This window comes from Saimiri boliviensis, chromosome 16 (genome assembly GCF_048565385.1).
Source record: "Saimiri boliviensis isolate mSaiBol1 chromosome 16, mSaiBol1.pri, whole genome shotgun sequence".
Taxonomy (NCBI): domain Eukaryota; kingdom Metazoa; phylum Chordata; class Mammalia; order Primates; family Cebidae; genus Saimiri; species Saimiri boliviensis.
The window spans coordinates 39,218,252-39,231,606 of NC_133464.1; the positions used below are offsets into that span (position 1 = coordinate 39,218,252).

Here is a 13,355-nt window from a genome sequence, read left to right on the forward strand (position 1 = left end):
TAAAATTATGCAATTTAAAGAATTTAAGAATTATTTCAGGTGGAGTGAACAATTAAGATAAAAGGTCATTCCATTTATATTACAAATACAGTACATATGTATGTAAAGGCTTTCATAAATATTTATTTGATCTTAGATGATATAGTGTAGTTATCCGTATTAGCAACATCTCATAAATGATGAAAGAAAAGAGACTTAACGAGGGGCATACAGCTTAGTGGCTCATTAAATTATTGAACAAACAATAAAAAAGAATATTCCAGTTAAACAAAGATATTTGCTATAGCTTCTTAGTAGCAAATATTAGGAAATATATTCTCAGAAAGTGTCTTTTTTTTTTTGAAAATGTGTCTTTTGTCAGGGAGGAACAGCTGAAAAAAACTTCAGAGAAAACTGTAAGTATTTACATTGATTCCATTACATAAAAATAATCATCAAGTAACATTGAAAAACTATATACACACATGTGATTTTACTGGGTTCCTATCTTTGTTTACATTTTAAGACAACAGTGACATCTAAATAAAACAAAAACAACCAATATAAAAATTCAGTATAAACCCAACAAACTGCCAAAACTGCATGCATTTGTGCAAAGAAGAATAAGGTAAAAGTAAAATTAACAATTGGTTGTTGGTAAAAACTCAGGTGACTTTGATGCAAGCTGAAGTGGAGAACTACTAGTGCAGCCATGTTAACTACTTACCTCTTGACTTTGTCATAGTTCTCTTGACGGTAGTCACCTTGCTGAATTAACTGCTTTGTGTCTGCTAACTCTAAGGCCAAACGTTGACATCTAATTTGAACTTCTGAGTAGTTTCTTCGATCTTCCTCATATGTCTATAAATCAAAGGAATAACAACACATTTCAGACTAAACACTTAACATACTTGATCAAATTCTGTATTGAAGTCTTTTGTCAAGCTGTGATTGTCCTTGTAATTGAACAACAACAACAAAAATCCTCGATTTTTAAATTTAGTAAATTTTTCCTACTCAAAAGGCAAGTGATATTAAATTCAGAGTGGTTTATAAACTCAGTTGTTTAAAACCTAAATGGTTTTTCAAATAAAAAAAAATACAACCACTATGTTTTGGTTACTAGACTAAAACATAAAATGACTACAAATATTAAATGAGTTTCTAAAAACATTTACTGAGTTACTATCAAATGCTAAAGATACAGAAGTGAATAAAACACACTTCCTATTCTTGAGGAGTTTATCCAGTTCTAATCCTGACATTCAGCAAAACAAAAACAAAAACAAAAACAAACAAAAACCATGTGACCCTTGAAACACATCTTTACATTGTTCCTCCCTCTACTCTCCCTGTGCCAGTAGCACGTAAGAAAGGGATTAAGGGATGGCTGATATGGGAAGAGCAATGAAAGTAAAAACCTTAAAGTTGGTCACAAGGTTCTTTACAATCTGATGCTACTTACTACAAGCCTCCTTTCTCACCATTCCTAATAGTTACACTTCACCCTGCAACCCTAATGAGAATCTGAAGTTCTCTGAACCCACCAATGCGTCTTCCAATCTGTTTCCACTGCCTGAATACCTGCATAAAATCTAAATGCTTGTCTCCTTCACAGCACTGATCTCACTATATCACTACCATCAGATAAGTTTTCTATCTGACCAGAGTGTAAACATTTTTAAGGGCAGGGACTTTGTCTTGCTCACTGCTGGACCTCCACCACTTTAAACATTACCAGGTATAAAGTAAGAATGAAATAAAAGCTAACAAAGAAATAATTAAATATGGAAACTGGGACAGGAAGCAGGAGACAGGGACTAAATTCCTCCTTATTTTCCTTCTTTGAACTCACCAAATTTTGCAACCAACCATCAACCCCACCTTTGGAAGCTGGCATGTTAAATTCATCCTGTGTGAAGTCATTATTGCTTAAGTAGCTGACCAGCTAAATGAGGTCACATTCACTCCACACATACTGACTAGATCATTTCCATGTGACTGGTCCTGGATTAGGTACTATAGATACAAAGACGAGTAAGACAGTTTTGTCCTTTTTAAACTCTTAAATATAATTTTGATATTTCAGTACCCAAATTTATATCAAAGGGCTATTTGAGAGAAGTAATTATGGAAAAACCATATTCAGTGTGTGTTGCTTTGGCGTGGTATCATGTTCTTCTACACTGAAGTTTTCCATGAGAATGGAATGTTACTATGGTATTTATTATGGGATTACCTGAAGAATCATCACATATATCATTTCAGACCTAAGTCCTACAAGAATCTTTGGTTCTTCTGAGGAATGCTTTATCCTTCTAAACACCATTAATCATGCAACTGTTTTAGAAGAGGGTATAATGTTATGGGTAGGAAGGCAAGCTCCAGAATTCAACTGTCTAAAATTGAATTCCTGCAGTAAGACTCTCGGGGCAGGTTAGTTTACCTCTCTATTCTGGTGTCCTACCTCAGAGTTCTTGTGAAGCTTGTATCAAGTTATACATGTAAAGTGCTTATAAAAATGCCTAACATGTAGTAAATGCTGATTAACTATAAATATTGTTATAATGCTTCCTCTTTGCTTTGGCTTACAAAGAGATCACAGACAATTAACAGTTCAACTTTAATAACGGTACAAACACCATGACAAAATTTGTAGGAACATAAACACAAGGAATGTAAACATTAAAGGATGGGCAAAAAACAGGGATTCCAAAAAACCCAAAAAAGTATTAGCAGAAACAACCAATAAACCAGGGGTGTGTGTCAGCAAAAACAGTAGAAGACAGTGCTTTGAAGCAGTCAGTAATATTGAGAAACACTACTTATTGGTACGAAGAAATACTACTGAGAAAAAACAAAAAGCCTTTAAAGTATTCAGGGGAAGGGGCAGAAGGTAGAGTGCCAGGGACTAAAACAAATATGTATAAATACTCAGTATGCCCCTGTTTTTGGCTATTTTATATACATTATCTGACTTAATAAATTTATGATGGGATATAAAAATTATCCTCAGTTTCACAGATGAAAAAAACTGAGGCCTGGAAAGTCTCAGAGCTCATAAATAGTAGAGTGAGGACTCCAATCTAAGTCTGTCAAATACCAATCAGTGGGCAACTCTTTCTACAGCTTAATAGTAAGAGTGGAGAAAGTACAGTAGTTAGAGAAGAACACAGGGCCAACGAAGATTTTAAAAGATGAAACAAGCTTGACAATATGCAAATATTGACGGGAAACAACTAATAGCAAAAGATGAATTACTATTGGAGAAAAGAGGCTGCATTCAGGAGAATGAAGCATAATCCTGAATAAGGCTACAGGAGATGGGAACCACAGTTTAGAAGTGGAGATTAGTCTTAGATCTGAAGCCCTGTTCATCAAGGCAGGCTTTTTTTCCAGCTGATACAGAGTATCAACAACTTGAATATTTTAGATAGCTCTTATCAATTTGCTACAGGCCATAGCCTACTCTTACCCTAAGGCTTCACAAATTTATATTATCCACCTGGTTTCTAGAGGCATATGATTTTTCCACCCCTTGAGGGTAAGACTCTTTCCATTACAAACAGTAAGAACAAACCAACCAGAATGTGTGCAGATATGACTAGATTTGGTGGCAGAACAACGTTCTCATCTGAGGATTTCCATTTTCTCTGTGAAATGAAACACTAAGTCATCTACTGAGAGTGACAAGAAACATGGAAAACTGGAGATGTAAGGAGAGCGGTTGGTTCCCTTAAGTAACCTCTGTGAAAAATGAGAGAACCAGAAATAACAGAATTACAACCAATTGTGTGGGTCCATTTGAGGCTGGTAACAATAAACTGACAGTGCTTGTTACTGCTTGTGTGATTTTTGCCAGCAGTGCTCAGTTAGAAAAATGAAGAGTTGAGAGTTTCTCAGTCTGGCTTGTGTGATTTTCACCAGTAGTGCTCAGTTAAAAAATAAAGAGTTGAGAGTTTCTCAGTCTGGTTTGAAGACTGAAAACATGATGGTTAGGTGAAAAAAAAAAAAAAAAAATCTAGGAAAGGATTGATAAAGAAATAAATTGTATGGATTGGAAATTTTGTTAAAGACAAGTTGAAAGCCATGATGGGAAAACATAAAAACACAGGAAATAGGGTGTTCAGTGGATCAAAGTGAACTGGTAACTTCAGAAGTAAATCAGTTCTGGGGACCAAATCTGGGCTGTAAGACTGAGTGTTAAAGTGGAAAAAAGGCAAATCACTAGAGATGAGATCAATAAAATTCAAGGCCAAGGCTACAGATGAATTAATCACAGAAGTAACCTAGGCAGCAGCTGAAATGGAAAGGAAGACTAAATCTAGAGCTTTACCGAAGCTCTAAACTTTAGAAGTCTTTCACTAAACAAAGAGGAATGTCCCAGTGGTCTGAAAATGAGGATGACTATAAGGTGGGGTATCCAGATGATGAGTTCCCAAAGAAGCAGTGTTTTCTGTGAGTGCAACTGCAAAGATCTAAAAAGGTAAAGATCTGACCCTGAAATATGTAGACTATTTCAGGATATTCAGAGAGTAGTTCCATGGGAGAATAAATATAGTGTATATTATTAATATTATATACATAGCATATATGTCATATAATATATATGTTTTTATATATCCGTATGTTTTAAAAAAATATAAATACCATATGCAAGTATAAACAGAAGCAAGTGTAAGTGCAGTATAGGAATGTATACATTCGACTAGCCCTTCATTTACATTTTTTCAACTGGAAAATTTCCCCTTAAATAAAAGTATTACTTTTGTATGGTGAATTAAAAAATCTCCTGCACTTACTGTTAGCAATTAAAATAGAGTAAGACATAGCCCTAGAAACAGGAAAAGTAGCATCTTCCTTCAAAATAAACCCCATGTCTGTGTAGAACCATGATTAAAGCTACAGAGCAGAAAAGGCTGTTTTGTATTCCCCTCTGCATCCTTCCATGTCTTGAGCTCAGCATCGACCTTTGTGGGAAGACAAACCTTCGGCTCTAACCTAGAGTTGATCCTATTTTTTCACAACACATGATTCTTACCTGTCGGAAAATGCACCAGATGTGCTGTAAGGAGCCGTTACTCGTCTCCCACATCGTAAGGAAAAATTTAAGGAAGTTTTCTATAATCCTAGTAACTAATACTCTGCCTATTATATAGAATATTTGTAATTAATGTCTGGAAGAGGAGGAACAAAAGAGGACATTAAATAGATTAAACAAAAGCAGCAAAAAAGGTAAAGTTTTCAAATATAAAGAAACAGACACATAAAATTTCCAGTTATCAGCCCTTTTTAACAGAAAATTTCTATGTACTAGTAAATATGCTAATAGCCAAGTATCAATTTCCATTCTCAGTAAAACACAATTACTATGAATATAATAAATTTCTAAGCTTCCTTTCAAGTCTTTTGTCTTTCACATGATGTAAACTGAGAAACAGTAACCTATGTCTCAAAATAAATATTTAATAAATGAAGATCTCCTGCCCATATAGAGATAGGACAACTAAAAAAACTGGAAATAGGATACAGTGACATTTTACCTTAAGGTTCAAATCTGAAACAGTTTACATTGAACACTAGTTCAGCGAATGGTTAAGAAATAGTTGGTTAGCTATTCTGGAAAAGTCAGAATTCACTTGTCTGAATTCCCACAAGTTTCATTATTAATAATCTAATCTAAGCAAGTAAATACTGAAAAGAACGAGAAACCTCATTAAGCTTTAACTGCTATAGGCTGTCCCCTTAAGTCACAATGAAGTCTGTTTTGCTGCCAGAGACAACTCTTGTCATTGTTAAGATCTTTAAGAAATTAAAAAAAAATCTGTCTGACCTCTAAAGACAAGAATGGAAGTAGTAAAGTCTGCTATGCATTAAAATGAAAATCTTAATTTCTGTTACATGCTAAATGTTCAATTATATCTCTTTGAATAAATGGAATTCAGACAAAAATTTAAGCCTTTTTATAAAAAAAGAAGAAAAAACTCAGTAATTTTTTTTAAAGACAGGATCTCACTCCGTTGCCCAGGCTGGAGTGCAGCGGCACAACCTCGGCTCACTGCATGCAGCCTCAATCTCCTGAGCTCAGATGATCCTCCCACCTCAGCCTCCTGAGTAGCTGGGACTACAGGCATGCCACCACATGCAGTTTTTCGTATTTTTAGTAGAGACAGGGTTTTGCCATGTTGCCCAGACAAGTCTTGAACTCCTGGACTCAAGCAGTCTGCCAGCCTTTGCCTCCCAAAGTGCTGGGATTACAGCCTCCCAAAGGGGGATTACAGGTGTGAGCTATCACATCAAGCAAAACTCAAGAATGAAGAAAGGTAACTTTCATCACATGTAGTGAACCCTAGAATGGAATAAAAAATATGGGTTCAGATTCTGTCTCTCCTCTTGTTGCTCTAGCAAGTGAACTTCTCTGGACTTATCTGATGCTTCTGCAGAGTGAGTACATTAATTGATTTATTGGCTCATTTATTTGTATATGCTTATTACCATACTAAATACTTTACTACTAGTATTAAGACATGACTCCCTAGCTCATGGATCTAGCAGACCCCATCACTACAAAATACTACACTGATGTATTCGGAGGCAATTTTTATAGTCAACATTTTATTCAATAAACTACTGTAACAAATTTGAAATACTGGATTCTCAACAGGTATTGGCCCAAATATGATCTAGCCAAACAAATTTAAGTCTTAATATTAAAGATACCACGTTGCTAAATTATCTTAAAAAATATCACTTATTAACCCCAACATTTAAGTTTATCAATGCAAGAAAAGTACGGTTTCCCACACCTTTGAGTAATTGAGATAAGCCTAATAATATTAACAGTGTGATGGTACATGCCTGTAATCTCAGCTACTCAAGAGGCTGACACGGGAGAATGGCTTACACACTCTAGCCTGGATGACAGAGTGAGACCTTGTCTCAAAAAATAGATAAATAAAAATTAAAAAGCATTAACAAAGGCGATAGAAAGGACAAAGTCACGTATACACTTCTTCCTTCCAACACTCCCTGCAAATTATCAGAAAAAAATGAGAATATAACAACTATATTTGATTAATATGTTAATCACAAAAATTGCTATTTTAATGAGCTTATCTTAATTAAGGTATGATGCTTCCATGTTCCAAGATTTTATAGTTTTCTTCATATGAATCAATTTCTTTTCTTGCTAGAGATGGATGTGGGGGAAAATATTTCATTCAAAAGAAAGGTAACAAACTCAAATGAAGAAAGCCATAAAATCTTAAGTGTTCAACACTAATTGCTGTTGCATCTCATGTTTTCATATTTTCATAAAGCTATTGGCCTTTAACTTGCTGATGCAATGGATTCTTCTTTCTGTCCTGGAATATACTTTGCTTAATCATAAAACATTATTCTTTTAACACAATGGCCAGAATTCATTTAACATTTTATTTCAAATTTTTACATCTGTAGTAATAAGTAAAATTGGCCTACATGCTTTATTTTATTTAGCTTTTGTATTCTCTTTCTTAGAACTTTCTTTTCAAATAGTCTAGTATAGTAGAAGTAAGTGAAATGAGCCGTCTTTAGAGAAATCAACTGTGAACCCATTTGTGGTAATCCATCTGTGAACCTGTTGGTAATTTTATCAGTTGCACACTTTTACTCCTTTTTGTAACAGCTCTATGGTAACTGTTCTATTCAAGTTCTCTCTTCTGTCAATTTTAGTAATCTGTATTTTGCTGGCACAGTTCACTTTCCTTTTTGTTTTCAAGCTTATTGCCACAGAACTGTATGTAATGTATTTTCTTTTACTTCATGTCAGTTAATTCCAAACACCTTCCAAATTCCTCTTTTTCCAGCTTTCTCAAGATGGGTACTACATGATTTTTTTTTCCATCTTTTTTTAAATAATAAAGGCATTTCAAGGCTATAGATTTTTCTCTGGCATAGCTTTAAATGTGTCTCAAGAATTCTGATATAAAAATGTTCTCGTTTTCATTGCTTTCTTATTTCAGTTTTTCTTTCCTCTTTGATCCAAAAGATACGCTTCTAATTGCCAAGTAAGTTTACTCCTCCCCACCTTTTATCTCTGGTTTCACTAAATTATGATAAAAACAGAAACTATATAATCTGTACTTAAAATTTATTATATAATTTTTTACCTAAAAATTATTTAAATAATTATGTTTCAATCTTTTTTTTTTTTTTTTTTTTTTGAGATGGAGTCTTGCTCTGTCACCTAGGCTGGAGTGCAATGGTGATCTTGGCTCATTGCAACCTCCATCTCCCGGGTTCAAGTGATTCTCCTGCCTCAGTCTCTCAAGCAGTTGGGATTATAGGCGCTTGCCACCACGCCTGGCTGATTTTTGTATTTTTAGTAGAGACAGGGTTTACCACGTTGGCCAGGCTTGTCTCAAACTCCTGACCTCAGTTGATCTACCTGCCTTGGCCTCCCAGAGTGCTGGGATTACAGGCATGAGCCACCACACCAAGCCCATTTTTCAATCTTTATTAATTTGTATTAAGCATATTTCCTATAAACAAACAGAGGTGGCCTTGGTTTGAAGGTCAATATGAGAGTCTCTTTCTATAACAGAATACTGTACATCCATTCTCTCAGCTTTCCGGAGGCAAAGGAGACTTTATCCACTTTATTTGGGGTGAGGATGAAGTGAGTAATCCATAGATTTTTATAGGCTGAGCTCTGCCAACAATCTGTTCTGCTCTTGCTCAGGGCTCTCTCACACTATTTCTAGGCTTTCACTCAGTCCAGGGGAGAGAAACCTCAAATTCTGGTCTATCTCCAAGATGGTCTCTATCAATTTCTTCCCTTGCATGTGGGAAGGTATTTTCTGATTGAGAAGTTGGCCTATTTCTCTTAATGATCCGCTTAACCAACAGAATGTGGGAGAAGCAATTTTCTGGGATTTTGAGCTTATCTCCTAAGAAGTTTTTAAGTTTTGCCTGTTTCTTGAATGCTTGCTTTGGAAGTGGCCAGGTGCCATGCCCTGAGATTGCCATGTTGAAGGATACCTCAACTAATCACACAAAGAGGCCAAGTGGAAAGGGAGTGATGTTTCGGTTCTATCATCCTGGCTCCCAACTGGTGACTAAAGAAGACTTCAGATGACCCCAATCTCAGTGAGGTAAGAAAAATTCAGCTGAACCTATAATTCAGCTGAACCTATCAACCTTCAGAGCTGTGACAAATAATACATTATTTTGACACAGCAAGTTTTAGGGTGATCTGTTATGCAGCAATACGTAACTGGAACACTAGCTTTCCCAAAGCCCAAGACATCAACTCAGATCTAGCTGCCTGCCAGAAGACAGCTGAAAGAGAGATCATTTGAATTGGAAAAGAAAGGAAAAATGAAATGCATTCACATTTTCATCCCCTAGAATCCTTTTATTTCCTCCTTTCAACTAAGCCTAAATAGCAATTTTTATTCTATTCAGTAGCTGATGTTGACTATATAATTTAACCTTAAAATAGTAAAAGAAGTAGGAGTTCATTTAATTTTGAGTTTAGCATGACTATGCTTAGTAGTGTGATGACTATATTGTCACCATTTTTCTCTATTTGAACTGTGAAACTTTTATTCATACAGTGATCCACGATAGCACCTGGTGTTTATTTGGCTGAAATACCTATCTTACAAATGAAGTTGACGACTATTTCCTTTTTCTTTTCTTATTTTTCTTTTCTTTCTTTCTTTCTTTTTTTTCTTTGAGGTAGAGTTTCACTCTGTCACACAGGCTGGAGTGCAGTGGTGCAATCTTGGCTCACTGCAACCTCTGCTCCCTAACCCCAGGCTCAAGCATTCTTCCTACCTGGGACCACAGATGTGTGCCAACACACCTGGGTAAGTTTTTGTTTCTGGTATTTTTTTGTTTGAGGCAGGGTCTCATTCTGTCATCCAGGCTGGAATGCAGTGTCACGATCTTGGCTTACCACAACCTCCGCCTCCCAGGTTCAAGTGATTCTCTCACCTCACCCTCCCGAGTAGTTGGGACTACAGGCATGTACCCTCACACCCAGCTAATTTTTGTATTTTTTGGTAGAGACAGGGTTTCACCATGTTGGCCAGGGTGGAGTTTTTGTGGTTTTGGTAGAGACAGGTTTCACCAGGTTGGCCAGGGTGGTCTTAAACTACTGAGCTCAAGCAATCCTCCCGCCTCCACTTCCCAAGATGCTGGGATTACAGCTGTGAGCTACCGTGCCTGGACAGTTGACTCCTACTTCTCAAACTGTCATTTGTGGTGCTAATGCCATGACAAAATTAAATGCAAACATGGGCAATGACATCATAGTGATAGTACTCTATTATAAAGTATTCATCCGGATGAACCATCATATGCATCTATTAATTTCTGAGGTCATTAAAAAAATTAAATCATAAAATTAAAAATGATCAAAAAGAACTCTTAGATACTCCAAAACATATCCATAGAATCTGGCTTAAGAAACACTATGTATATCAACAGAATGAAGTTATCATGGTATCTCTGGATTTAAGCTAATGTATCTGGTAAGGTCCCTCCTGAGGTTTCCCCTGCCATAATGCAGTGATACACCCTTTTGGCCACTGGGTTGAAAATTTCATCTCAAGCTCCTCAAAAATTGCTCCTAAAATTTCAAAGTTCCTGGATTTACTAAAGATTATAAGTAGCAAATGAAAAAAAAAACACTATTACTCTCTAAAAGGTTATGTCTCTTCATACAGCTTGTATAAAACAATCAGCTAAATGAAGCTTCTTCCTGATAATGTCATATTTAAAACTGCATTCATTTTAGCTTTCCAATGAATTTTTTTGCCTCATCCACTTTTATCTGTAAGTCATTTGTATTATTTGTAAAAACTCAACAGGTTTGTGAAGAACCAATTTTTTTTTCTTTTTTTTCCTGTTATGGCATTTTAGGTACATGTGAAGAACATGCAAGATTGTTGCATAGGTACACACATGGCAGTGTGATTTGCTGCCTTCCTCTCCATCATCTATATCTGGTATTTCTTCCCATGCTATCTCTCCCCAGATCCCCTCGTCCCCGCTGTCCCTCCCCTATTTTGCCTCGGAAGACCCCAGTGTGTGATGCTCCCCTCCCTGTGTCCATGTGTTCTCATTGTTCAACACCCACCTATGAGTGAGAACATGTGGTGTTTGATTTCCTGTTCTTGTGTCAGTTTGCTGAGAATGATGGTTTCCAGGTTCATCCATGTCCCTACAAACATGAACTCATTGGTTTCCATGGCTGCACAGCATTCCATGGTGTATATGTACCACATTTTCCCTGTTCAGCCTATCATCTATGGGCATTTGGGTTTGGAAGAACCAATTTTTTAAAGGTTTTAGAGGTATAAGCAAGAGATGGGTTTTAGTAAGTCCAAGTTGTAATGCAATAGTGTATGACTCCAATTATATTCTTGAATATATTAAATACGATAAAATACATTAATTTTATATTGGTGGCAAGGAATGGCATTAACATGTAAATTTCTCTTTCTTTTTTTTTTTTTTGAGACGGAGTCTCCTTCCGTCGCCTAGGCTAGGGAGCAATGGTGCAATCTTGGCTCACTGCACCCTTGCCTCCTGGGTTCAAGCTATTCTCCTGCCTCAGCCTCCCAAGTAGCTGGGATTACAGGCACCTGCCACCACAACCAGCTAATTTTTGATTTTTACTAGAGATGGCGTTTTACCATGTTCAGGCTGGTCTCAAACTCCTGACCTCAGGTGATCCACTCACCTTGGCCTCCCACCCAGAGTGCTGGGATGACAGGCATGAGCCACGGCACTCAGCCAATATATAAATTTCAAATCGTGAAATTTAATTAAGAATTCAAAGTTTTTGTTTGTTTGTTTACCTCAATCAATAAGTTAACAAAAAACAATTATAAAAAATGATTTGTGCTCATGGTCCATGAACCTGCCACATTAGAATCTTGGGCTGTTTATTAAAAATTGAGGTTCTTAGTTCAACCTCAGACCAAAGTAGAACCCATGTATGTGGCCATGAATCTAAATTTTAAGCAGTGCTTGTAAAATTTAAATTTATTATAAAGAGACAAATCTATCACTGTTTACTAATAAATTTGTTAAGCAATCTAGGATAATTATAACTGACAGGTATCATCATAAATATGCACCTTACTAAAAACACTTGAAGCTCATCACTTGGACAAGATAAAAAGAAATCTTAGAAAATAGTTAATACCCTCTAAAATATAAAAACTTTAATATACAAATATGTTTCATCAATGAAGTAACTCATTTTCATACAAATAAAATTAACTGAATTACTTACATATGAATACTTAAGATGAACCTTAAGAAAATCTTGCAGAATTTTTTAAAGAATGTAACTACATTTCTAAACAAGGAAGTAATCTTGACAAAACTCTTCTTGCTTCCTAGTTACCAAAGTTCTCATAAGAGAAAAATATTTCACCATTTCCTCATGAAATTTAATGGCTTTATTAAGCTATTAATACCTTACACTGTATCTCTAACATTACAACCTTTTGAAATGAAAAAGCATGCTGAACTAACTCTGTAATAACAAAACAGCAACATACAGCTTAGTTGCATGTGATCAACCAAAATTTTGGCCTCCTAATAGAGAAAATTTGTAAGTAGGAGATAAAGTTATCTATAAGCACTTTTATAAACATGAAGTACCAAACACAAGATCATATAAATAATGCAGCTCAAAATATGCTAGAATTAAAACATTACTCATACTTGTAAATAAACTCCAGAGGAAGTAAAAGATGAGCCGTATTTTACAATGTTATAATAGTATCTAGACATTATTTCCAAATAACTAAAGATCTGGAAAAAATTACAAAGGAATAGCCCAGAAATCCACTAAAACTGGCATTTTAGAAAGAGTTACTTCTTTTTAAAGGTCAAGAATCACATTTTGGCCAGGCAAGGTGGCTCATGCCCGTAATCTCAGCACTTTGGGAAGCCGAGGCGGGTGGATCACTTGAGGTCAGGAGTTTGAGACCAGCCTGACCAACATAGTAAAACCCGTCTCTATTAAAAATACAAAACTTATCTGGGCATGGTGGTGCATGCCCGTAATCCCAGCTACTCGGGAGGCTGAGGCAGGAGAATTACTTGAACCTGGGAGATGGAGGTTGCAGTGAGCCGAGATTATGCCATTGCACTCCAGCCTAGGCAACAAGAGTGGAAAATCCATCTCAAAAAAAAAAAAAAAAAAAGAAAATCACGTTCTAACAGTTTTCATCTCATATGAACAAGAGCAGAGTCAAATCAACTGTTTAACTGTGTGGCTTTAATGATTTAATGTGGTTTTAACAGAATTTAAAATTCTCAATATTTCTGGTAGGCGCAACTATGAAATTAGTGCAATAACTGAGACA

General features: G+C 35.9%; 1 protein-coding gene across 4 annotated transcripts in view; it reads right to left on the reverse strand.

Moving 5' to 3' along the window:
• PIBF1 (progesterone immunomodulatory binding factor 1) overlaps positions 1-13,355 on the reverse strand; it is a 238,647-nt gene that overhangs the window by 202,185 nt on the left and 23,107 nt on the right. For all 4 annotated transcript variants that reach the window (XM_039473143.2, XM_039473144.2, XM_074387626.1 and 1 more), the window contains exon 6: positions 707-840. In XM_039473143.2, coding sequence (XP_039329077.2) covers positions 707-840 — 134 coding nt within the window. The remainder of the gene's footprint in view (positions 1-706; positions 841-13,355) is intronic.